General features: G+C 45.5%; 1 protein-coding gene across 1 annotated transcript in view; it reads right to left on the bottom strand.

Moving 5' to 3' along the window:
• The window catches only part of LOC117667261 (cytoplasmic phosphatidylinositol transfer protein 1-like), a 79,179-nt gene that overhangs the window by 18,951 nt on the left and 33,171 nt on the right, over window positions 1-27,057 (bottom strand). The window contains exons 4-7 of the mRNA XM_087878482.1: window positions 11,924-11,999; window positions 9,750-9,821; window positions 7,926-8,021; window positions 6,515-6,670 (exon numbers count right to left, since the gene is read on the bottom strand). Coding sequence (XP_087734608.1) covers window positions 6,515-6,670; window positions 7,926-8,021; window positions 9,750-9,821; window positions 11,924-11,999 — 400 coding nt within the window. The remainder of the gene's footprint in view (window positions 1-6,514; window positions 6,671-7,925; window positions 8,022-9,749; window positions 9,822-11,923; window positions 12,000-27,057) is intronic.

The following is a 27,057-nucleotide window of genomic DNA, read 5'->3' as shown; positions in this document are numbered from 1 at the left end:
TAATTTTTTAATTTAATTTTAATTTTAAATTTGATTTATATGCCGCCCTTCTCCGGAGACTCAGGGCGGCTTACAGTGCGTTCAGCAATAGCCTTCATACTTTTGTATATTTATACAAAGTCAGCTTATTGCCCCCACAAACTGGGTCCTCATTTAACCTACCTTAGAAAGGATGGAAGGCTGAGTCAACCTTGAGCCTTGGAGAGATTCGAACCAGCAGTAAATTGCAGGCAGCTGTGTTAATAACAGGGTGCTTTAAACCACTGTAGTACCAAGGCTCTAATGATTTCTTCCAACAGCCAGTTTGCCAAACTGCTCAGAAAGTGCAGTTTCTCTCCCGAAGTGCTACGAACCGGCTGAATCCCACCATTGCGTCGGCCCCATGTTGGGACTTCCTTCACACCCTCCCTTCCTCTCATTATATTCTCCTTCCTTCCTTCCTTCCTTCCTTCCTTCCTTCCTTCCTTCCTTCCTTCCTTCCTTCCTTCCTTCCTTCCTTCCCCTCCGAGCTCCATTTTCGCTAGCAGAGGGCTGCAGAAGGCTGTCGCGGCTGAAAATGGAGCCCTGTGGTGCCTCTGCCAGCAAAAACGGAGCTCAGGAGGGCCGCACCGCAAGGCGGTCCTTTGCTGTCTCCAGGGTGGCCTCATGGGCCAGATCTAAGCACCCCGTGGGCTGGATCCAGCCTTGAGTTTGACATCCCTGGCTTATGTGGTATGTCCCGGCTAGAAGGGAGTGAACTGCCGATAATCTTTTCTGCCGTCCTCACCACTCTCTGCACCGCCTTCCTGTCCGAAGCAGTAAGGCTTTCAAACCAGACTCTGATGCAATATGACAAGATGCTCTCGATCATCCCTGTATAGAAAGTGGTAAGGACAGGGGAAGGAAGTTGTACTTTTCTCATGCGATGCAGAAAATACAGGTACTGCTGTACCCACTTTAAGAAGAGACTGGACACCCATTTGTCTGAAGGGGGTTGGACTAGAAGACCTCCAAGGTCCCTTCCACTGCACTGCTTCCGCCATTGAAGCCAACAGGGAGATGATTAACTGGCTGAGGAATTCTGAACAATGAAGACTACAAGTCTAAAAATTTGCCCAGTTTGGACACCCCCGATATATAGCATTCCTAGATTCCCTGCCGTGCCTGTTCCTTGATTTGGTCTACCTCCAGGGCTGACAGCATGTGCTAACCCTTTTCTGATTTTCTGTCAAGGTTGCCTGATGCTATTTGTGGCACTATGGCACAGTTTCCTTACTTGGCTTTGAGGGCGGGAGGCATATGGTGTTTTCCTCCCAAAATATGAAGCCATCCAAAGCCCTCTTCTAAACTGCGGCATTAAATCCAACATTTTCTACCTTGTTTTTGCTGCGTGAGTGAGATGGGCATTTGCAGCCGTCTGGATCAGTGGTGGGTTGCTCCCGGTTCTGTCCAGTTCTATAGAACCGGTAGTAAAATCGGACACCCGGACATCATAAATGACAATCTGCGCATGTGCACAAGCGTGTGTGTGCCTGTGAAGCGTGCGCACAAATGCCCCCGTTACGAACCAGTAGTAAAGGCAAGTAGCACCCACCCCTGGTCTGGATGTCACAAAACCACAACTCTGAACATCCCTCACCTCCAACCAAGCGGGCCAAGGCTCTGAGAGTTGTAATCCAGCAACATTCAGGGCAGTGGTGAAATCTAAAATTTGTTACTACTGGTTCTGTGGGCGTGGCTTGGTGGGGTGGGTGGGTAATGTGACTGGGTGGGTGTGGCCAATTTTTTTCCTTTTAAAAAATGCTTTTTTTCTTTTAAAAGCTGAGTTGCCTGATCGTCAGAGGCTTTTTTTTCTTTTAAATGCCTCTGACGATCCAAGCTGAGTTGCCTGATCGGCAGAGGCTTTTTTAAAAAGATGCTTTAAAAGCCTTTGAGAAAATGCTTTAAAAGCCTTTGAGGATCCCAGCTGAGCCACGCGATCATCAGAGGCTTATTTTTTTTAACTTTTAAAAGCATTTTTTTCGGCCAGAGAAGTTGTAGAAAAAATGCTTTTAAAAGTAAAAAAAAAAGCTTCTGAGGATTGTGTGGCTCAGCTGGGAATAGGGGTGGGGGGTGGGGCAGGGGTTTTTGCTACCGGTTCTCCAAACCACCCGCCTCCATTGCTACCGGATCGGGTGATCCAGTGCAAACATTTCACCCCTGATTCAGGGGGTTGCCCATTGCCGTTCTTGGCTGCAGAACCAAACATGACCACTTTATGGAGGAAGACTGAGGGAAGCATCCAACCCAAATACAGGCTGAGTTTAAAATGGACAGCCAGAGACCATTGTTCTATAGTGTTTTTCCTGTAAAACAAACAGACAAACTCTAGGATCATTCTCTCAGAAGATAACATCCTATTAATGAAATCTCCAAACAGAACTACCGTATTTTTGGAGTATAAGACGCACCTACCTTTTTTGGTGAGGAAAACAAAACAAAACAAAAAAAGAAACCTGCCTCTGCCTCTGAGCAATTTTGTCTCATTGCAGCAAACAGCAAACAGCCTGCTTTACTTTCATTTTCGTTTTCAGCATAGCTTGATTAGCATAAGGGAAAAAAAAAATCTGCTCCCGCAATTTACCTCCTTGCAGCAAGCAGCAGATGCTGGTGCAAAACAGCTGAGAGCAAAACAGCTGAGAGTCAGGAGGCCGATCCAATCAACTTGTGCTAATTAGGCTGTGCTGAAGCTGAAAGGAGCTGTTTTTTCTTGCTGTTTGCTGCAAGGAGGTAAACTGCTGGGAGGCAGAGGCCAAAGGGTGGGGGCCAATGGGTGGGCAGGGCTACATTTGGTGTATAAGACGCACCTAAATTTTCACCCCCTTTTAGGGGGGAAAAGGGGCGTCTTATACTCCGAAAAATATGGTAGTTGCTTGGTGTGCCAAGAACAATATTTGTGTGCAGAGAAGAGCAACCAAAATGATAAAGACCTTGAGGCTAAAGCATATGATGAACAGTTGAGGGAGCTAGGTATGCCTAGCCTATTGGATTAACTATCTTCCAGTATTTGAGGGGTTGTCACAGAGAGGAGGGGGTCAAGCTGTTTTCCAAGGCACCTGAAGGCCAGACAAGGAATAATGGATGGAAACTGATCAAGGAGAGACTCAATCTAGAAATAAGGAGGAATTTTCTGACAGTGAGAACAATCAACCCATGGAACAGACGTTGCCTTCAGAAGTTGTGGGAGCTTCATCACTGGAGGCTTTCAAGAAGAGACTGGACTGCCATCTGTCAGAAATGGTGAAGGGTCTCCTGCTTGGGTGGGGGGGTTGGACTGGATGACCTACAAGGTCCCTTCCAACTCGGTTAATCTGTTAAAACTGCCACAAAGAAGAGAGGGTCAACCTATTCTCCAAAGCACCTGAGGGGCAGGACAAGAAGTAATGGGTGGAAGATCATTAAAGAGAGATCCAACCTAGAACTAAGAAGAAATTTCCTGAGAGTTAAGAATCAGTGGAATGGCTTTGCCTTCGGAAGTGGTGGTTGCCCCCATCATTGGAAATTTTCAAGAGACTGGACAACCATTTGAATGGCATGGTATAGGGCTCCTGCCTTGAGCAAGGGGATGGACTATAAGACCTCTGAGGTCTTTTGCAGATAATTCAGCCCCCCAAGCACCTGAATTTTGATCATGTGACTGTGGGGATGCTGCAATGATCCTAAGTGTGAGGACTAGTCATAAATTCCCTTTTTTCAGTCGTGTATGACCCATCGTGACCCCATGGACAATGTTCCTCCAGGCCTTCCTGTCCTCTACCATCCCCTGGAGTCCATTTAATCTCACGCTGACTGCTTCAGTGACTCCATCCAGCCACCTCGTTCTCTGCCATCCCTTTCTTCTTTTGCCCTTCATCGTTCCCAGCATTAGGCTCTTCTACAGGGAGTCCTTCCTTCTCATTAGGTGACCAAGGCATTTGAGTTTCATCTTCAGGATCTGGCCTTCTAAAGAGCAGTCAGGGTTGATCTCCTCTAGGACTGACGGGTTGGATCGCCTTGCAGTCCAAGGGACTCGCAGGAGTCTTCTCCAGCACCAGAGTTCAGAGGCCTCAATTCTTTGGTGCTCAGCCTTTCTTATGATCCAACTTTCACAGCCATACATTGCAACTGGGAAAACCCAGTTTTTTTAGTACTGTTGTAATTTTGAATGGTTATTAAACACATGGTTGCAAGTTGAGGATTATCTATACTACATGCCCAGTGTTGCTTAAGCAGGGAGTTGGACTAGAAGACCTTGAAAGTCCCTTCCAACTTGATTATTCTGTTTTTCCATCAACAGGGAGGATCCAAGGAGCTATCCAAGGTACTGAAAGGGCAGCCCTATCCCGCATCAAACCTGGCCATCAAGTCACTAGACATCTCTTACCCATCTCAATTCGTAATCAGGAAAGCCATTGTCCCAACCACACCCATATAGCCTCTCTCAGAGAAGCCAATAAGGATTCTTGAATTCTGGGATAGTTCCCCCCACTTCACTGCAGAAGTGGTTCTCAACCACAGAAGATACTGTACAATCATAGGGCTGGAAGAGATCTCGAAGGTCTTCTGGTCCAACCCCCTGCTCAAGGTAGGAGACCTTCTACCATCCCAGTCACATAGTCTATTTTTGAAAATCTCTAGCAATGGAGCACCCACAACTCCAGGAGGCAAGTAATGGTACCCATTATCAGGAAATTTCTCCTTACTTTTAGGTAGGATCTCTGTTTAACAAGCTTCCATCCATTACTTCTTGACCTGCTTTGGAGAGCAAGTCTTTTCTCTGTGACAGTCACTCAAGTATTGGAAGACAGTTGTGTTTCCCCAATTCATTTCTTTGATAGACTGAACATACCTAGTTCCTTTAATCCAGTGTTTCTCAACCTTGGCTACTGGACCATGTGTGGACTTCAACTCCCAGAATTCCCCAGCCAATCCACACATCGTCCAGTGGCCAAGGTTGAGAAACACTGCTTTAATCGTTCATCCTATGATTTAGACTCCAGACCCCCTAACCATCTTTGTTGTTCTTCTCTGCATTCTTCCTTTTTTTTCACCAAAGTTTTTTATTTTTATTTCTCATAAAACATATATAAATGTACAATCTCTTTAACCATTCTTATCACACATATTCTCTTTTGGTTTCCCTGTTGGTTCATTCTTCATCCTAAAACTTTAAAATACATTCGGAGTTGCTCTTCTACCATTCCGAATTCCCTTCTTCCACAACAATTCTTCCTCTCCTTCTCCCCTCTTACCTTTCCCTCCCTTCTATTCTTTTCAACTTTCCTCCTCAACTTCCCCTTCCTTTCCCCCATTCCTCCCCTCTTCCTCTCTTTCTAACCCTTTCTCCTACTCTTATTTCCCCTCCCTTTTTTCCTCTCCTTTTTCCTTTCTTTTCTCTCTCTCTCTTTTCCTCCCTTCTCCTCTCTCCTTCCTACTTGTCCCGCTACTCCTCTCTCCCTTCCCTCTCCTTTGTTGTGTCCATTTTCAATTCAATATTTTATCAAGATGGTATTCAAGCAACTCCGATCTTATATTTACCCACATTTTCCTTTCAATTTCCCTTCTATTTTGCTGATTAGACATATATCATCGTTAACATGAGTCCTACAGAGATAGGGCAGCATACAAATTATATTAAATAAATAATAAATAAATAAACATACATTTATATAGTCCATCTTTTTTCATTTTTTTCTCTGCATTCTTTCTAGGGTCTCAATATCTTTTTGGTTTCATGGTGACCAGAACTGGATGCAATATTCCAAGTGTGACTTCACTAACATGGTATAAAGCGGTACCATCACTTCCCATGAACTTGATGTTCTCCCTCTGTTGGTGTACAGTAGTGGCCAAAATTGTGGAAAGCTTTTTGGGAAAAGTGCATTTTTGAGGTTTGATGGCTAATAACACCACTTTTTTGGGGAGTTTCAAGATAATCATATTCTGCTGCTGGAATGGCCTAGGAATAGCCCAGACCTTCATCCAATTGAAAATCTATGGAGCCGACTAAGGAAACTTGTTAGTCAGAAGCGACCCAGCAATAAAACCCACTTAATAGAAGCAATCTTTCAATCTTGGTTTCACATCACTGCAGAATTAAAAGACTTGGTTCACTCCATGGGACGATGTTGTAAGGCTGTAATTCATGCTAAAGGTTATCCAACTATTAACTGACATGGTGATCATTTTTGTATATCTCGTTTTTTCTACATGTTTAACTTTCCTTCTTTGTACTGTAACTGCTATTCTAATAGCAAATCCTTCCTAAAAGTTATTGCATTACATTCGTGCTTAAATTATCTTTCCATTGATATATAATTTTAAGGTACTACTACTCCAAAAAAAGTGGTGTTATCAGCTAATTTTAGAAAATACACTTTTCTCAAAAGGTTTCCCAAAATTTTGGCCACAACTGTAAGCCCAAGATGACATTGGCTTTACTGGCAACTGCAGCTTATTCATCTCCAGCCATCAGCTTTCCCTGCAGGTCCCTTGGTAGACAAAAATAAAATCTCACCTTATGGACAAATTGTTCTACCCGTGTTTGCAGTCCCCAGACTTCAAATTTGACCGTCACCAGTTTGTAAGAGCACATGATGGGTTGTGTATGTTCCCGCCAGCCTTCCTGTAGTGGCCCGCGACCAGTCTTAGCTGAACAGAAGGACCGGAGATCCTATATAGCCAATAGGAAAAGAATATATAGAATTTTGATCACGGGGATGCTGTAACAGTCGTAAATGTGAAAAATGGTCATAAGTGTTCTGCCCCAGCTACGGACCCCAAAGAACGCAGCACACACAAAGACTGTACAAACCTTAGTTTACTAAATTAAATCAGTCTTTTTCAAACAAAGGCTGTTAATTAACATTCTTAACAGCCTACAAGAATCCAAAGAATAAATAATTGTAATTTTACTATGGTTGGCAGAAAGCCCAGAAGCAATTTGCAGGAAACTGATAAGAGAACTAAGATCAGGACGTGAAGGAGAGTGAACGAAGTTGTTCCCTGCAAATTGTCTCAGTCATCGCCCTTCCTTAAATAGGCTAGGGGAGTGGACAATTAGTCCCAAGCCTTACTCTCGAGGAGACCTCCTCCTAAGGAGCCACTCCTGCCTTTTGGCAGCTCTGCGCGCCTGTGCATCGACTATACGCACTTTTGTTGGCAGGGTGATGTCTCTGCTTTTTAGTATGCTGTCTAGATTTGCCATAGCTTTCCCCCCAGGAGCAAGCGTCTTTTAATTTCTTGGCTGCAGTCGACATCTGCGGTGATCTTGGAGCCCAGGAAAATAAAATCTGTCACTACTTCCATTTCTTCCCCATCTATTTGCCAGGAATTGAGAGGGCCGGATGCCATGATCTTAGACTTTTCTCCAAAGAGAAAACTTTGCCTCTTGATCTCCAGGAGACTCTACCCACCAAGCACCTAAGAGCAGCATTGTTGCAACCCCAGGAACAAGTAGATGGACAAGTGACCAGTTTGCAGACTGCCATGAACAGTCCTACAGCTAGAACTGAATTTGTCCAGGACTGCAGAAGCAGAGCAAGGTGAAGGTCTTCGTCCTGTCTCCCATGGTCCTTCCAACAGACCAGGGGTCAGCAACCTGCGGCTCTGGAGCTGCATGTGGCTCTTTCATCCCTCTGCTGGGGCTCCCTGTCTCCAGTTGGCTCCACAATTGATAGGGCTTTTGGTTAGAACAGGTAGAGGAAAAAGGAAGCCGCACTAGGAAGAGATTCTATGGTGGGGGAACAGGACTTCTGGCCGGCTCCAGAATTTAACGGGGGGCTTCCAGTTAGGACCTTTGTAGCTCTTTGAGTGTTTTAAGGTTGCCGACCCCTGCACCAGACCATTTACAGGAATGAGCAGTTGGGTTGGAGAAGCCAAAGCCACCCACCAACCATGGATAGTTACCCTCTCCAACAGGTTATTACCTCTAAGCTGCTGTAGTAGCGGTCTGGGATTTCATCAAAAACAATGTCCAAGAACATCACCTCATGGTTTCCCAACATTTTTTCCTTGAGAAATATCTGTGAGAGCAAAGGGAAAAAACATTGGACCTGTCAACTTGTCAGTGAGAGAAAACACAGATTCTCAGCTAACAAGGGATGGTAAGCTCAAGCAGGGCTGGCTAGGCTACGATGCCTACTTTCCTTGCTTGGCTTGTCATGAAGTTTCTATCCATCATCTTGCCTTCAGGTGATTCTCCAAAGCACCTGAAGGCCAGGCAAGAAGCAATGGATGGATACTAATCAAGGAAAGAACCAAGCTAGAACTAAGGAGAAATTTCCTGACAGTGAGAACAATTAATCAGTGGAACAGCTTGCCTTCAGAAGTTATGGGTGCTCCATCACTGGAGGTTTTCAAGAAAGGATTAGATAACCATTTGTCCGGAATGGAAGAGGGTTTCCTATTTAAGAGGTCAGACTAGAAGACCTCCAAGGTTCCTGCCAACTGTATTATTCTGTTGCACACTGCACGGTGGTGCAATAGTTAAGAGTGCAGTACTGCAGGCTACCTGTGCCGACTGCCGGATGCCTGCAATTTGGCAGTTCAAATCTCACCAGGCTCAAGGTGGACTCAGCCTTCTATTCTTCTTCCATTCAAGCTTCTTCTTAAGTACATTGGCTACAGAGCTAGCCAATCAGAATACACTATGATGCAATACAGCATTACAGTCTTAAAGCTATACAATACATTTTGACTGCAAACATGCATTGATGGTTTATATATATTGCCAACCCAACCAGTTAGGCAATAGTCATTTCCTAACAAGGACCCAGATTGTTGGGGGCAAGAGGCTGATTCTGTAAACTGCTTACAGAGGGCTGGAAAGCACTGTAAAGCGGTATATAAGTCTAAGTGCTATTGCCCTTCCTTCCTTCCTTCCTTCCATCCATGGTGCACAGTGGTTAGAATGCAGTATTGCAGGCTAACTCTGCCGACTGCCAGCAGTTCGATCCTGACCGGCTCAAGGTTGACTCAGCCTTCCAGCCTCCCGAGGTGGGTAAAATGAGGACCCAGATTGTTGGGGGCAATAGGCTGACTCTGTCAACTGCTTAGAGAAGGCTGTAAAAGCACTGTGAAGCGGTATATAAGTCTAAGTGCTATTGCTACTGCTATTGACACCCTCAAGTTCCTCTGAATCATAAGGTCTCTTCAGATGCTCTGCTCCCTTGCCCGAGTCCCTGATGGCAACAGTGATGAATCCCAGCTCGCCTTGACTCTTCTCATCTCGTCAGCAAGGCTCAATGGCACCTTGGCAAGTGACACTCAACTGTTCCTCAGGGTCTCTTCTCATAAACAAAGCCAGATGCAACTTCCTTCCCAGGGTGGGATGATAATTTAATGCAGTGTTTCTCAACCTTGGCAATTTGGACGATGTTTGGACATCAACTCCAGGATTCCCCAGCCAGGGGTGAGATTCCCCTGGTGGGGATTGTCCAAGCTGACATTTAGTCATCGATTCGAAGCATGGGTAACTCCCACCATGTCTGTCTATGGAGATTCTCAGTCATCCAGGTCATGGTATGTCCCAAAGGCGCTTTTTTCAAGAGGCAACTAGATTTCTTGGATGAAGAAGCTTGAAGAAGCTTCTTGGATGAGAAGCGAAACGTCTTCAAAGAAAAACCAGAAAGTCCAGTTGCCTCTTGAAAAAAAGCACCTTTGGGACCCCACCATGCCTACATTTAGGCCTGAAAATAGCTAGACAGGATGAAATGGGGCGCTGTTTCTAATTCTGTATGGGTCGCACTTACGTTGGTGCTATTTCCGCAATTATCTTCATACTTGGTCTCTATGTAGATAGAAAATTTGGGCAGAAACGAGCACTGTAAAAAGAAAGAGAAATGGAGAATGTGAGTAGACCCAGAGGATGAATGAATGGACGGTGCTGGAAAAAAGCAGACCCAGTGGCTAAGACGCTGAGCTTGTCGATCGAAAGGTCGGCAGTTCAGCGGTTCGAATCCCTAGTGCCGCGTAACGGGGTGAGCTCCAATTCCTTATCCCAGCTTCTGCCAACCTAGCAGTTCGAAAGCATGTACAAAATGCAAGTAGAAAAATAGAGACCACTTTTGGTGGGAAGATTACAGCGTTCCGTGCGCCTTTGGCACTGAGTCATGCTGGCCACATGACCACGGAGACGTCTTTAGACAGAGCTGGCTCTTCGGCTTTGAAACGGAGATGAGCACCGCCTCCTACAGTCGGGAACGACTAGCACATATGTGCAGGAAAAACCTTTACACACCCACATACATACATACATACATACATACATACATACATACATACATACATAAATATATATATATATATATATATATATATATATATATATATATATATATATATATATATATATATATATATATGAATCGTCCTAAAGATGCGAGTTCCAGGTATAGTTATAGAAGAAGCAATAGACATCACGATCTCCGGAACGTTTAAAAGTTTAAAAAATTTTTATTTTAAAACTTGTGCTAAGCTTTCGTCAGATTTTATACTCTGACGAAGTTGGTAGGGGCCGACGAAAGCTTAGCACAAGTTTTAAAATAATTTTTTTTTAAACTTTTACATTTATCTCCTGGTAATTGGGCCAAAACCACCCAGATGGCTTCCATGTCAAAGGCAGGTCTAGAATTCCCCATCTCCTAGTGATTGGCCCAAAGTTACCCAGCTGGCTTTCATGGCTAAGGTGAGATTAGAACTCCCAGTCTCCCACTTTCCCACCCGCTGCCTTAACCACTAAACCAAATTGTCTGTCATCTGCTACATCCACATAAGGTGCTATTGACACTTTCCTGCCTATAAAGCTACCAATATTCCACCAAGAAACGAAAAGGAAGTGACGTGGTTTAAACATTTATTTATTTCACATAGTTAACGATAAATAGCATCTGCAAAAAAAAAAAATCCCATTCTGCCCCTTTTATAACATTGACAAATCGTCTGCAAATTTTCAAGTATTAAATATGAAACCATGAGGGTTAGAAACTCAGATCTTCCTTCGTTCTCAGGAAATGGACCTCTGCAGAAGCCTTCCAGACGTTTTTGCAAAGACTAATCTGCAACTCAGACAAACGAAGAGCCAACAACAGCCTAATCAAAGAACCACTAAGAGCACACCCACCAACACTGACAGGGCAACCACTGGTATCTCAATAGAGAGAAAAACCCCTTTCCCTTCTAGCACTGATGATGTTACCTAGTTGGGTTATGAAACATCTGAAAGTGTTCTGACCTAGGCTTCCCAAGAGCAGGAAGAAGACTCCTTGTCCCGACAAAAATCCCTTTTTATTAAGTGACTGTGAATTCCTCTCATTCACACCCAGCAAAGTCTTTCAAAGGAGAATTTACAGTCACAGACCTTATCTGGCTTGGAGAGCTGCCAGACAGATATCTTCAAAACCTGGCAAGGAGTCTCGGAGAGTCACAAACCAATTAGGTGAACTAATTGTCTCCTGCAAACTCCACTCCCCTTTCGCTCCTCTTTTATTCCCTCTGGGAGGGGCCATTCATCATCCACCTTGGCTTTACTCCTGAGTCAACCCTTGTTCTTTAGCTGTTCCCTTCGTCTGGCAATTCTGCACATGCACACACTGGGAACAGGCTCCAGCTGTTCCTCTGCCTTACTGATGTCCGACTCCGAAGGCAGCTGACAACTGTCAGATGGCCCTGGCTCCCTCTCTGCCTCCGATGCAGAGCCCTCATCAGAGCCTTCCCCAGACTCCAGGACTGGCCCATGTTCCTCCCCAACCTCCTCACTGTCCGAATCTGCTGCCAGCTCCACTGACTGCTGGCGGGCCACAACAGCAAGAAAATAACCAATCTCAGAGAGTACTGAATGCCTTGAAGTTACTCATGGTGTTCTTGAGTTCTCTCTTCTATTCTGCTAGAGAAGTAACCAAAAGTAGGAAGGCATCTTGGTACTTACTGTGTACTCTGCATCCGTTGTGAGACAATTCCAGGTATCCCAAGGTAGCAAAGGGGAGACAGAGAAAGAGACAAGGCTAAGGTTGGAGAGAAGGAAGAATTATCCATTACACATTTTCTGGGCAACTAAAGCCACCTCACGTTGTAACCCGGGGGTAGGCATGATGGTGTTTGGGTCAACTTCAAAGCTGTAAGAGCAATCAGATGGTTCTTGTGTCCAAATTTAGCAGGAAAATCCAATTGACGCTAAATAAAAGACGAAGGGAGTAGCTTGCTATACATCAGGGGCCTCCAACCTTGGCAACTTTAAGACTTGTGGACTTCAACTCCCAGAGTTCCTCAGTCAGCAAAGCTGACTGAGGAACTCTGGGAGTTGAAGTCCACAAGTCTTAAAGTTGCCAAGGTTGGAGACCCCTGCCATACATCTAAGATCTCAAAAGACTTGGTAAGTGATCTTTTAAGGTCTTAAGGATGGAGCAATTTGCAAAGGAGCGAAAGATTGAGTTGACTCAACACTTTCACTCAAGATAGACTACCTTTTTGCAGATTTTTTTTTTTTTAAAATAAAGACTGTCCAAAGGTTTCTGCTAACCCTGGGAGGTAATTCAAACAAGAAGCACAATCAGGAGTGTAAGTAGTCCGCGACTTCCCACAGTTCATTTTGTGACTGTTCAAAGTTACGACGGCACTGGGGAAAAAAAAGACTTATGACCATTTTTCACACTTATGACCATTGCAGCATCCCCATGGTCACGTGATCGAAATTCAGACACTTGGCAACTGACTCGTATTTATGACGGTTTCAGTGTCCCCGGGTCATGGGATCCCCTTTTGCAACCTTCTGACAAGCCAAGTCCATGGGGAAGGATGGATTCGCTTAACAGCTGTGTTACTAATTTAACAGCTAATGTGATTCACTTAATAACAGTGGCAAGAAAAGTCGTAAAATGAAGCAAAACTCAACAAATGTCTTACTAAGCCACGGAAATTTTGAGGCTCCATTGGACCACCTGTAATAGCTCTATCTCTATTGTAAGGTTGTAAGACTGAAAGTATTTTTCCCCCTGTTTTCCTTTCGCTCTCCAGAAAACCAGGAAGAATCCCTTCTGAAATAGATCTGATTAACCCTTTTTCGTTTTTGTGGGCTGAGATACCTTTTTAACACGCCAGTTCTCCAGTTTGCGGCTTTCTCTCCTGTCTGCCAAGGTCATTCTCACACACCATTAGGATTTCCTCCTTACCTGTGATGGTATACGGGTAATAGTTCCAGGCTTTCTCAGTGATATAGAAGATTCGTGGTGTTACTGCCCGAGCCCAGCTAGGCAATTTGCTGCAGAAGAACAGAGGAGAAGGCTAAATGGAAATCAAATCCCAAATTCAAGTCTATGTCCAAGTCTCCAAATTATTAAGATACAGTAGCGGCCAAAATTGTGGAAACCTTTTGGGAAAAGTGCATTTTTGAGGTTTGATGGCTAATAACACCACTTTTTTTTTATGGTATGTCTTTTATTTTATTTTTAAAATGATAAATAAATGCATGGCTGTCTAAACCCAACAGACAGTTTGCATATTGAATGATAATCAGTGTTTCTCTATTTGGAAAAGGGGTAACTTTTAACTGGGCAATTAGCTTTTAAGGTTACAGCATTTATCTAAGATGAAGATGACCTTGACTTTAACATGAAACCCACATCTCAGGAGAAAAGCTAAAAAATACATAATCAGACACAAAAATCATGTGCAACGTTCAGCTTCTCCATGTGATCAGTCTCAGCTAAAAGTCATGTTGGAAGTTCCGCTCTCCAACTAAATGTTTGAGTGGCATACTTTTCTTTCTTTCTTTTTTTTTTTGAAAAAAGTTTTATTTTAAATTAAAAAAATAAAATATAATCCTATTCCACTGCTGGAATGGCCTGGGAAGAGCCCAGACCTTAACCCAATTGAAAATCTATGGAGCCGACTAAAGAAACTTGTTAGTCAGAAGTGACCCAGCAATAAAACCCAATTAATAGAAGCCATCCTTCGATCTTGGTTTCACATGATAACAGCTGCAGAACTAAAAGACCTGGTTCACTCTATGGGAAGACTTTTTAAATAAAAAAGTAAAATGCGCAAGGAATTAAGCTGCTGAGGCTGGACCCAATGCTCTCAGACTGGAGAGAACCATTAGGTTAGCAGAGATCAGAGAGACAAATCTGTTGGATTGGGGAAGAGGAAAATGCCTAAAAATTAAACTCTAAAGCAGGAAATTGGAGGGATAATCTTCTGTGGGTCGATGGCTTCATTTGTGCCTACAGTAGAGATTAAACTACCGTCAAGGATGCTGAGGAATTTAGAAACAGTTCAGAGAAGAACAAACTCTATGTTGAAGGATGTATGGATTAAGACCGATGAAGGACGATTAATGTTGCTGGAGATGTTTCATCTAAAGAAGAAAGAGCTAAGGGCAGACATGACAGTCTTTCAATGCCTGAAGGTAGGAATGGGATTGAAAAATTTCAGCAACCAGTTCACTGCCCAGTTGCTGGGTGGGTGTGGCCATGGGGGTGTGGCCTACTCAGACTCCTGCAACATGGCAAGAGGGGGCGTTTTTGCCCTCCCCAGGCTCTGGAGGCTTTCCTGGAGCCTCCAGGAGGGCAAAAATGGCCTCCCTGGGCTCCAGAGGCCTTCTGGAGACCGGAAACGGGTCTGTTTTCAAACTTCCGGTACTTCCGGTAGGCCCATTTTTCGCCTTCCCAGAGCCTCTGTGTGCATCCTGCACTTACCTGGCATCCAAAATGGGCTGCGTGGAGACTCATGGGAGGAGAGGGGCAGGGTGGACTGGGTCAGTCAGTCCTTAGAACAATCGGTTCAGTGAACCAGATTAAAATTAACATCCGGTTTTCCCGAACCGGTCTGAACCGGCTGAATCCCACCTCTGCATGAAGGAATGTCACAGGGAAAAAGGTACGGATTGATTCTCCACAAGGCCTGAGAGTAAGACAAGAACCAGTGGATGGAAATTTTACAGAGGAAGACCCAAACTGGGAATAGGAAGAAATGTCATGGTGATGAGAAAGTCAGAAGGAATGGAACAGCCTCTCTCCTGTATTCATAGGGGCTCTGTCACTGGAGGTCTTCAAGCAAAGGATGGGCAGCAATTTATGTGGAAAGATCTGAGAAGGATGGAGGAGAAGACCTTCATGGTCCTTCCAATCCGATGGTCCTAATCCATGACTGTGATCTTCTACCAGGTGAGCCAGTTCATGCAGAAGAGGACAAAGAGTCTCAACAACCAAAGTCTGCAGACAAGTCAAGTCAAGAAGATGGAGAAAATGTTGACAAACAATGTAAATTAGACCAGCGGACACCAACTGGTGGTCTGTGAGAAAATTTTGGTGCTCCGCAAAAAAATTATTTGCATTTTTTTATATTGCACTAAATCAGGGGTCCTCAAACTCCGGCCCCTGGTTTGGATACGTGCAATGAACATGTGTGTTGCTGCAGAGAGTCTCCCCCTTCAGGGTCTTTTTGTGTGGGTTGGAGGGGGGCAGATATTCTGATTTGGGGTCTGCTTCAGCCTCCTGGTGTGGGGTTTTGGGCGAAGGCTGGAGGGAAGAGCCGCTGGTGGCAAAGAGCCGGAGGGCCTCGTTCCAGTGGGACTGCATCATGGCCTGGAACTGGCTGACCATCTCAGCCCACTGAGCCACCAGTCGTGGCCTTGCACTCCTGCAGGTCTTCCCTCTGCTTGGAAAGCCTATGCTCCTAGTCCTCATGAGGTGCTTCTGCTGAGCCTCCTTCTCAGTCAGATCCAGTTTGAACTGAGCAGCTGTTTTGCCAATTCTTTCTCATGGTGAGCTGCTTAGCTCCAGGAACTACTTCCTGTTGGGGCCCTAAGGAGCCCAGGTAGGCAGGCGAGGAGTGGCTGGGAGGGGAGGGGCGAGTAGAGGCCGGTGAGATGCCCCTTGACGTGAGTCACATCAAGTTGGCCACACCCACCCAGTCACATGACCACCTAGCCACCCCTCACCCAGCCAGTCATTAGGAGATCATATTAGTGCTCCGCTGGATTTAAAATTATGAATTTAGCGGTCCCTGAGGTCCGAAAGGTTGGTGACCCCTGAATTAGACTACCAACTCGGTTTTATTCCACTTTTATTTTTGCAACTCCTGGAGGAGCAAATGTACTGAATGAGAGCAGCCCAGATTTTCCTATTTCTCCCCTCCCGAATCCCAGAAGTATAAAATAGATGAGTGAAGCCTCTGATATTACAGTTCATTCTCACAGTTGGCTAGAAGAAACCTATCAGCAAAACTCTCACTGTTAGAAATAGAACAGATGAACAGAAGCAAGCTGTTCTGCTCGAAAGAGTGGGTGCTGCCACCTGGGTTAAGAAAGCAATGTTATGCAAGAAGGTTTGAGGATCTTCATTTTCATACACAGGACTGGTTTCTGAACCACAGCAATTGATGCCATTCTTGGATAATTCATTTCCACACCCTTCAATAAATACTATATATCCGTGATGGAGAACCTATGGCAGCGATGGCTAACCTTTTTGCCATCGTGTGCCAAAAGCGGGGGGAGTGCGGGGGGGTCGCACATGCGCGTGCCTACACCCATAATTCTATGTGCGTCGCCCCCATGCATGTGTGTGCGCCCCCTCCGCGCTTCCCCCGCTTTTGGCACGCGATGACACAGTCGGCCCAGTAGGCCCGTTTTTTGCCCTCTCTAGGCCCCAGAGCCTTTCTAGGAGCCTGGGGAGGGCAAAAACGGCCTTCCCCACCCCCACCCCCTCCGGAGGCCTTCCAGAGGCCAGAAATGGCCTGTTTGCTGACTTCCAGTGGGCCCAGAAGACCCGAAAGCTGAGCTCGCATGCCCACTTATATGGCTTCGCGTGCCACCTGTGGAACGCGCGCCATAGGTTCGCCATCATGGACCTATGGCATGCGTGCCAGAGGTGGCACGCAGAGCCCGCTCTGTGGGCACGAGTGCTGTCACCAGCTGCTTTTCTGGTTTCTGCCATGTTTTCGCGGGCACCAGAGTACCGCAAAATGGCAAAAAAAAAATGGCCAAAACCCAGGCCGTTTTCCAGGCTGTTTTCTGCCCAAAAAAATGACCTGAAAAACGACCTGAAAAACATCCTGAAAACGGCCCAAAAAAATGGCCAAAAGTGGCCAGAAAACAGGCATGCGGACACCAGCCAGCTGGTCTTTGGGTTTCTGGTGCTCCGGTGTGCGTGAAGACTAGCTGGCCGGCGCACATGCGGATGCCGGAAACCCAAAGACCAGCTGGCTGGCGTGTGCATGCCTGGTTTTTGGCCGTTTTTTGGCCGTTTTTAGGGCCATTTTCAGGGTTAGAGTTAGGGTCAGGCCAGCCAAATGGTCTCCGGGTTTCCGGCACTCCAGGGTGCGTCCACACATGCGCATGTGCTAGTAGTGGGTTTCAAACATTTTTACTACCGATTCTGTGGGTGTGGCTTGGTAGGCGTGACTTGGTGGACATAGCAGGGGAAAGATACTATAAAATCTCCATTCCCACCCCACTCCAGGGGAAGGTTACTGCAAAATCCCCATTTCCTCCCGATCAGCTGGAACTCGGGAGGCAGAGAATAGATAGGGGCGGGGCCAGTCAGAATTTTACTACCGGTTCTCTGAACTACTCAAAATTTCCGCTACCGGTTCTCCAGAACTGGTCAGAACCTGCTGAAACCCACCTCTGGCATGCACGCATGTTCCGGTTTGGGCACTTGGTGCTGAAAAGGTTTGCCATCATTGCTATATATAGTTTGTGACCCTCATCTAAGTGGTTCGTTCCTGCATATGGGCATATTGGACATCTCATCAGCTTAAGACACTTATTTTAGGGAATGTCTCTTCCCTCTTTCAAAAAAGAAGGAAAAATAAAAGCTCCATTCATTGATTGTGTGCCATCAAGTCAATGTAGACTCTTAGCAACCCCTATAGATAGAATTTCTCTAGGAAAATCTCTCCCCAAACTTAGTCTTCCTACATTGAAGGTCTTCCAATTCATTGCCACGGTAACCGAGTCTATCCACCTTCCTGCTGGTCTCCTCTTTCCTTCACATCTCCACATTAATGCCTGCATAATGTCCAGAGAATGACAATTTGGTGATTTGTGCCTTGGGTAAGAACGCTGGGTTGAGTTGTGCAATGGACTATTTGTTGCTTTTCTTGGTTGCCCATGGTCTTCTCCATCAAAGCATCAATGCTCTTCTTGTCCTGCTTCTTTAAAGTCCAACTTTCACTTCCTGAGAACCAGTCTGGCCTAGTGGTTAAGGCACCAGGCTAGAAACTGGGAGAGACTGTGAGTTCTAGTCCAATCTAGGGGTGAGTAGAGGGGCGAGTAGAGGCTGGCGAGGCACCCCTTGATGTGAGTGACATCGAGTTGGCCACACCCACCCAGTCATATGACCACCTAACCATGCCCACCCAGCTGGTCATTAGGCAGATCATATTAGTGCTCCATGGGATTTAAAATTATGAATTTAGTGGTCCCTGAGGTCTGAAAGGTTGGTGACCCCTGGACTTCCAAGACAACACCAAGTGAAAATGGCTGAAGTTCTCCTCTGGCGGCTGCCACATCGAAGCTCTCCGTTTCAGAAAGGTTCTGCTTTGCCGCGGTGTCACCTGCCAGCTGGAATTTGCAGGGAGAAATGATCTCCCTTTCCTATCGTTCAATGATTCCTGTTCGGTTTTGTCCTCTATAAATAGAATTCCCTTAGGAGAAGAGTCGTGAGAACACAGTCTAAAAATAGAACCTGTTCCCCACATGGACAGCTCTAGCGATGGCCAACTGGTTTTGATCGGCATTGCAAATTGACAGATGCATGCTGGTGGGGTGTGAGCGAGTAACTAGAAGCTTATATTCCAGGGTCATCAAGCAATCCAGCCCAAAAATTGGAAAGCCAAGTTTTAAGCCAGCTGGGAAAGAAACGCTTGGGGGGCTTCAGCTCAAATGCAATTGCAAGGTAAAATCTGCTTATATCGGTGTAAGCTGGGAGGAAAGGACAAAGGTAAACTGACAGAGACTGACAGGCTAATCCTAAATTCAATTGCAGGTTGGAGAGCCTGCATTTAAATGGATTTAGCCCAAGTGAACCTTGCAGGCATCGTGCATTGGGAACCGGGAGGAAGGTAATACGAGATGACAGGGGTGGCTATTGAAAAAGAGGATGAGGATAAATCAAAATTTTATCAGAGGGATGCCCAGCTTGGTCCAAGATTGGCTGCAGAGCCCTGCTTCCTATGAATGACACGGATGCAGGGTCACCTAAGGATAACAATCAGAGCCCTGTGTTACAAGATGCCTCAAAGGGGGTGAGGGAACAGTGGTGATGATCCCTTCAGGCAATAGCTATGGTCAATGGGTTAAGGTTTCTCCTCCCCATTCAGGCAACTTTACTTCATTCATGGGCAGGGCTCGGCTTTGTTTAGGAGCAGGAACAAGGAAGGAACCACAAAGCATCAGGATCTCTAGAAGACGCAGCGTGGAAGGAGGTTAAGGAGAAGATCTTCCGCTCATTTCCTAAGAACAACAAAGCTCAGGACTTCTAGAAGACGTAACATGGAAGAAAGTTAAGGAGAAGATCTTCCACTCATTTCCTAAGAACAACAAAGCCTCAGGACTTCTAGAAGACGCAACATGGAAGGAGGTCAAGAAGACCTTCTGCTCATTTCTTAAGAACAACAAAGCTCAGGACTTCTAGAAGACGCAACATGGAAGGAAGTTAAGGAGATCTTCCACTCATTTCCTAAGAACAACAAAGCCTCAGGACTTCTAGAAGACGCAACATGGAAGGAAGTAAAGGGGAAGATCTTCTGCTCATTTCCTAAGAACAAAGAAGTATGAGGACTTCTAGAAGACGCAACATGGAAGGAAGTTAAGGAGAAGATCTTCCACTCATTTCCTAAGAACAACAAAGCCTCAGGACTACTAGAAAACACAACATGAAGGAGGTTCAGATCCTCTGTTCATTTTCTAAGAACATCAAAGATTCAAGATGTCTAAAAGACAGAACATGGAAGGAAGTTAAAGGAAAGACTCTACGCTCACTTTCTACGAACAACAAAGCATCAAGACACAACATGATAGAAGGTTAAGGAGAAGACCTTCCATTCATTTTCCAAGAACAACCATGCATCAGGACTTCTAGAAGACCTACAGTAATACAGAAGGAGGTTAAAGAGAAGATCGACCCTTCACTCATTGCCCCGTTCATTGCTGAAAGAGTGAGCTGCAGAAGGAACTATCAATCAGCCGCTGTGAGCCCAAACTTCTCCAACTTGATATCCTGCAGTTGTGTGAACAAGGATACTATCAGGGGTGGGCTGAAAATTTTTTTAGCAAGGGGTTCTCTGCCCAGTTGCTGGGTGGGCATGGCCATGGTGGGTGTGGTCTAATCGGCCTCCTGTACCATGGTGGGGAGGGGGCATTTTTGCCCTCCCCGGGCTCCAGAGGCTTTCCTCGAGCCTCCAGGAGGGCGAAAACAGCCTCCCCAGGCTCCGGAGGCCCTCTGGAGGCTGGAAACGGGCCTGTTTCCGGCCTTTCCAAGCGTCTGTGCACATTCTGCACTTACCTGCATCCAAAATGGGCCACGTGGGGACTCCTGGGAGGGGCGGGGTGGGCAGGGCGGGGCCAGCCAGGAGTGGGATTTGGGGGTTCTCTGAACTGCACAGAATCTTAGCTAGAGGTTCTCCTGAACCCCTGTGAACCCCCAGCAGCCCACCCCTGGATACTATCAAGTTAACTGCAGGATGATGGGAGCTATGAGTTCCCAACACTTCAGTATGGCGCCTGAGCTTGAAAAGGTAATAGCAGCACTTACGTATCAGAATTGGGAGCTGATAAAAGAAGCTACCGAGAGATAGGATAACTTTTCTCTGAAGCTCCTGAGGAAAGCTCAAAAAATCCCCTTTCTCCCACAGTGGTTGTCAGATACAGGCTCACTCATAATGACAAGTGGTCCCCACTGTGGAGTTAGTGGGGCTTTTCGGCAGTGGTGAAATCTAAAATTTGTTACTACCAGTTCTGTGGGTGTGGCTTGGTGGTGGTGGTGGTGGGGTAATGTGGGCATGGGCATTTTTTAAAAAAACTTTAAAACCTCTTTGGCGAAGAGGTTGTAGAAAAAATGTTTTTAAAAGCCTTTGAGGATCCCAGCTGAGCCGCGTGATTATCAGAGGCTTTTTTTTTTTCTTTTAAAAGCATTTTTTCAGCCAAAGAGGTTGTAGAAAAAATGCTTTTAAATTTTTTTTAAAAAAAGCCTCTGATGATCGTGCGGCTCAGCTGGGCATGGGGGGGGGGGCAGGGATTTTTGCTACCGGTTCTCCGAACCACCCGCCTCCATTGCTACCGGATCGGGCGATCCAGTCTGAACCGGGAGCATTTCACCCCTGCTTTTCGGTCTGATCTAAAAGGAGCCCCCTCCCCAGATCAAAGGAAGCAGGCTGGCCTTGACCCAGCCAGTGATGTCAACATCATAGAGTCAATTAACTCAAACAACCTTTCTGGATAGTAAAACATTATTGATCTAGGCAGGGCCTGCAGCCAGAAACAGAGAGAGAGGCTGGAAACTGAGCAGTTGAAAGTATAAATGAGGGCCCAGAAGGAATCATTTTTCTTCCCTTATCTGCGATTTAGTGCTTTCAAGGATGACAGCCCAACTCCTTAAGAAGATTCAACCAAGGCTGGCTAATGGGAGAGGAAGAGCAGGTAGCTATGGCCATATCCTATCAGTAAATCAAAGAGACTTGGCTGCATCTAGAGTGCTCTCTAAGGTAACAACAAAGGGTCAAAAGAGGAAACTGAACAATTGAGACTCTAGAACAGGGGTAGGCAACCTGCGGCTCTAGAGCCGAATGTGGCTCTTTGGACCTTCTGCTGTGGCTCCCTGTCAGGTGATCCCACCACTGGCTGGCCCCGCCCCTCGCACTCCCCTCCCAGTCACTCTTCGCCTGGCCTGAGAAGGTAAGGGCGACGGCAGGTGATGGAGAAGTGGCTGGGGCAGAGACAGAGATATACAGAGAGAGGGGGAGACAGAGAGAGACAGAGAGAGATACAGAGAGAGAGGAAGAGAAGGAGGGGAGAGACAGATGTTGTGGCTCCCAGTGTTTTTAATAACAGTGGTGGGTTTCAAATAATTTAACAACCTGTTCTCTGCCCTAATGACCAGCTGGTAGGCGTGGCTTGGTGGTCATGTGACCATGTGGGCGTGGCTAACTCAACATCATTCACATTGATGTGCTTTGCTTTAGCTGTTACAATGTAGTAAGGGTTAACCAGCGAGGCAGTTTCTGTAAGCAGGGCAATAAAGATTAGGCTAGAAACACCACCAGAATGTTTCCTTCCTGCCTTCCTTACAGGATTAGCCCTGTAAAGTGAAAAAACAAACAAACAAAGATTTCTTCCAACAACCGGTTCTCTGAACTGCTTAGAAAGTTAACAACTGGTTCTCCCAAATAGGTGCAAACTGGCTGAATCCCACCTCTGGGTAAAAGATAACAAATAGCTCATAAGGGGCAGAAGGAGACATGTATGTATTTTGAGCATATTCCCTGTCCAACTGTTACAACTGAAGAACAGAAGGTGTTTGGCATCCTTCAAAAGATTGGCCTCATTCCTTCGAATTAAATTCAAACGAAACAAATTTATATTTGTATTTGGGGGGGGGGAAAGAGGTCGAAATTTTAAGAGAGTATCAATTCTTTTGAAATTTCAAAAAAGTTAAGAGCCTTGATAGTACAGTGGTTTAGTGCACCCTGTTATTAACACAGCTGCCTGCAATTTCTGCTGGTTCCAATCTCTCCAAGGCTCAAGGTTGACTCAGCCTTCCATCCTTTCTAAGGTAGGTGAAATGAGGACCCAGTTTGTGGGGGCAATAAGCTGACTTTGTATAGTATGAAGTATGAAGGCTATTGCTTAACGCATTGTAAGCCGCCCTGAGCCTCCGGAGAAGGGCGGCATATAAATCAAATTAAAAAACAAAATGTCTAGTTATGCCAAGTCATCATGGTCTTTGAAAGATTTGCCAGTCAGAGAAGATTTGGGGAAAATGTAAGGCTATCGTGAGATGGCCCTCAGGACATCATGAAGTTGCAAGAGCCTGGAATAAGGTTTGATCTGAGGAGAAAAGTATAGAAGGAACAGCTAAGGATGCCACTAATGAATGTTCAGCTATGTAGTAAATGTGCATTCAGTTCAGGGTGCATTAAGAATAACAGAATTGGAAGGTCTTCTAGTCCAACCCGCTACTTAAGCAGGAGCCCCTACTCCATTCCAGACAAGTGGCTGTCCAGTCTCTTCTTCAAAGCCTCTAGTGATAGAGCACCCATAACCTCTGAAGGCAAGCCGTTCCACTGATTTATTATCCTCACTGTCAGGAAATTTCTCCTTAGTTCTAGGTTGATTCTCTCTTTGATCAGTTTCCATCCTTTGCTTCTTGTCCTGCCTTCAGGAGCTTTGGAGAATAGGTTGACCTTCTTAGAAAGGATCCTTTCTAAGAAGATTTCCTTTCAAAGAAGGATATAGAGAAAGGGAAGATATTTAGAGGGGTCCATAAAACAAGGTCTATTAGGAAAAGTTGAAGAAACTGAATATGTTTTCCCCAGAGAAGGAAGACTTGAGAGATTAAAAACGAGCTTTTCTAATCCCAGAAATATCATCATCTAGAAGAAGGAAGATGTAGCTTAAGATAGGAAGGAATTCAACAGTAGAAGAAACATATGTTCTTGAAAGTAAGGGAAACGTGCCCAATTACTTTTTATTTTATTTTTTTTGCTTTAATTTATATGCCGCCCTTCTCCGGAGACTCAGGGCGGCTTACAATGCGTTAAGCAATAGCCTTCATACTTTTGTATATTTATACAAAGTCAGCTTATTGCCCCCACAATCTGGGTCCTCATTTCACCTACCTTTGAAAGGATGGAAGGCTGAGTCAACCTTGAGCCTTGGAGAGATTTGAACTTGCAGTAATTGCAAGCAGCAGGTGTTAATAACAGTGCTTTAGTGCACTGTACTACAGGCTCTTAGATGGAGAGGTGAGTTCTTCCACCAGAAAGTAGACCAATATCATTTAGGGATGATTCTAATTTCTTGCACCAGAGAGATGATTGGGCCAGATGGAATACAGAAGCTGCTTATTGTCCACGTTCTATATATAGTGATGCAACTTTTCTAGGTTCCTAGCAAGAGAACTTTCCTAGGAGATGCTGAGGAAAGTAGAACCACGGACTTTCCCCCCACCCCAGTGACTAACATGAGTCACTGAAAATATGATGATAAGGCAGCATGTCAATGTGATTCTGGGTCTTATCAGGATGTCATCTTCTGTTCTGACTTAGGGCTCCCTTAAAAAGCAGGAAGCAGGAATTGGTCTCCAGCAAAACCTCTTTTATTTACATGACTGTGAATTATTTCCATTCACAGTCAGCAAGGTTTGTCCAAACAGTTTTTCAAAGGAATATTTCTCAACACATCTTATCTTGCTTGGCAAGCTGCCATGTAACTTGTTTCCAAATGCAGTACAAGGCAAAACTTGGCACAGAGTCTCTTAGAGGCACAAACAGAACTTTTCACTCTTGAAACTAACTACCGATTGAATTGTTTCCTGCAAAAGCCCCCTCCCTGTTCACTCCTTTTTTGTTTCCTATGGGAGGGGCCAATCACCTCCAAGGTGTGGCTTTACTCCCAAGTCTTGGTAGTACAGTGGTCTAAAGCACCCTGTTATTAAGACCAGCTACCTGCAATTACTGCAGGTTCGAATCTTGCCAGGCTCAAGGTTGACTCAGCCTTCCATCCTTTCTAAGGTAGGTAAATTGAGGACCCAGTTTGTGGGGGCAATAAGCTGACTTTGTATAAATATACAAAAGGATGAAGGCTATTGCTTAGCACATTGTAAGCCGCCCTGAGTCTCCGGAGAAGGGCGGCATATAAATCAAATTAAAAAAAAAAGAAAGTCGACCCTACTTTCTGAGTTGTTCTTGTCTTCTGGCAGCTCTGCGCATGTGCACACTGGGAATGGGCTCCAGCTGTTCCTCTGCCTCACTGCTGTCTACCTCCCTCTCTGCCTCTGATGCAGAGCCCTCGTCCGAGCTTTCCCCAGCCCCAGGACTGGCCCAAATTCCTTCCCAACCTCTTCACTGTCTGACTCTGCTGCCAGCTCCGCCACAACATCTTCCCATCTCCAGAATGAACAGTTCCTTCATGGTGGTGGGAATGGTAGAAGAAAAATTTCAGCCTTCTAGTTAGTCAGCATAAAACATTCAGTCCTTGGTTTACCCTGGATATCATTTCAGGTTTCTTCTTGATTAAGCATGGATGTTTTTTGGTATTGCTCGAGCCGAAACAAATCCACGTTTACCCTTCTTAGAAAAGCAACTTGCTGTTCTTCTCTTGTGGGTACATATGATGATATCACATCCATGCCCACTGGGCAAAATCAAAAGGAAATCTCAGCGGGAGGTAATAGATTTGAAACGATGGCATTCGGCCAAACCACCGTGCTGTGTTCCCCGAAATGCAAGGAGCAGAATGAATTGACATCAAAGGTTAGGAAAGAGCTGGATTATAAAACGAAGCTTCTCCTCTGTTATTAAAAGACTTGGGCAGCCTCAAATGTGGGGCTCTGCCAACAGGATCCAGACCCTTTCGTCTCTGCTAAGGGGCAGAGAAAAACAGCCCCTGAATCCCCATCACGTGGTGTGGCTAGGACAGGGGTAGGCAACCTTAAACACTCAAAGAGCCACAAAGGTCCTAACCGAAAGCCCACTGTTCAATTCTGGAGCTGACCGGAAGTCCGGTTCCCCTACCATAGAGTCTCTTCCTAGCACGGTGTCCTTTTTCCTCTACCTGTCCTAACCGAAAGCCCTATCAATTGTGGAGCCGACTGGCGACACGGAGCCGCAGCAGAGGGATGAAAGAGCCACATGCGGCTCCAGAGCCATGGGTTGCTGACCCCTGGGCCAAGAAAATAACAGGAGGAATTTTAGACATAGCCAACCAAATAGATACTGTAGGATAGGAGACTGTCAGTAGCTTATTTCATAGACAACAGCTCAGTCCATGCGTGAACATTCCCAGCAGGAAGAGATTCTAAGCACTGTGAAATATTTTGCCTTAATGAATTCACTGATAGAAGGGGCTAGAAGTTCTGTGGTTGTTAGGCTCATTCCAAGAATGACACAGAACAATAGACACAAGAGACAGAATCTTGCCAGACTAAACCCTTAATACTCTCACCCTAATAGATATTTTCTTGGAGTTTCTAAGGTAAAGGAAAAGGTTCCCCTCGCACATATGTGCTAGTTGTTCCCAACTCTAGGGGGTGGTGCTCATCTCCGTTTCTAAGCCGAAGAGCCAGCTCTGTCTGATGACAATTCCGTGGCCATGTGGCCGGCATGACTCAAGGCCAAAGGCGCACGGAACGCTGTTCCGTTCCCACCAAAGGTGGTCCCTATTTTTCTACTTCCATTTTTTACGTGCTTTCGAACTGCTAGGTTGGCAGAAGCTGGGACAAGTAACGGGAGCTCACCCTGTTATGGGGCACTAGGGATTTGAACCGCTGTACTGGCAACCTTTCTGATTGATAAGATCAGTGTCTTAGCCACTGAGCCACCGCTTCCCTATGTGCATCTCCCAAAACAATTTGCCCATTCTGCAAAATGGGAAGATTTGGACCAAAAGCGGCTGATGCGTGAAAGCTGCAAAGCAGAGGGATGGTAGAAAGGGAAGGAGAAATGGATGGTTGGTGGAATATTTTATTAGACTGGGTTCCTGCAGAACCCAGCCTGGAGCAATTGTCAGATTTCATGACAGGTTAATTGGAAAGCAGAGAACAAATGGGTATTGGAGAAAAGCAAAACAGCACGATGGAGGTGGGGAAGAAGAATGATGCTGAGGAGCAGGGATTAGGTCTTGGGAGAAAGTTCTGTATAGCATGAATTCAGGTGCAATCCCAGGGCTGCTTATTGGCACATTCTCACAATAACTATTATTATTTTTGCAAATGATAATAGCCTTTCCAAAGTTCAACATCCCACCATTTTTAAGGGTGAAATACAAGAGCATTAACTTGAAGGAGGGCTTAGTGAGGTGGGCAGCAATTGGCTACAGGAAAAGAAATAGGGAAGGGAAGGAGA

The sequence above is a fragment of the Pantherophis guttatus genome, chromosome 14 (assembly GCF_059756535.1).
Source record: "Pantherophis guttatus breed Tessera chromosome 14, ASM5975653v1, whole genome shotgun sequence".
In the NCBI taxonomy this organism is placed as follows: domain Eukaryota; kingdom Metazoa; phylum Chordata; class Lepidosauria; order Squamata; family Colubridae; genus Pantherophis; species Pantherophis guttatus.
This window is presented reverse-complemented; position numbering and strand designations above follow the sequence as displayed.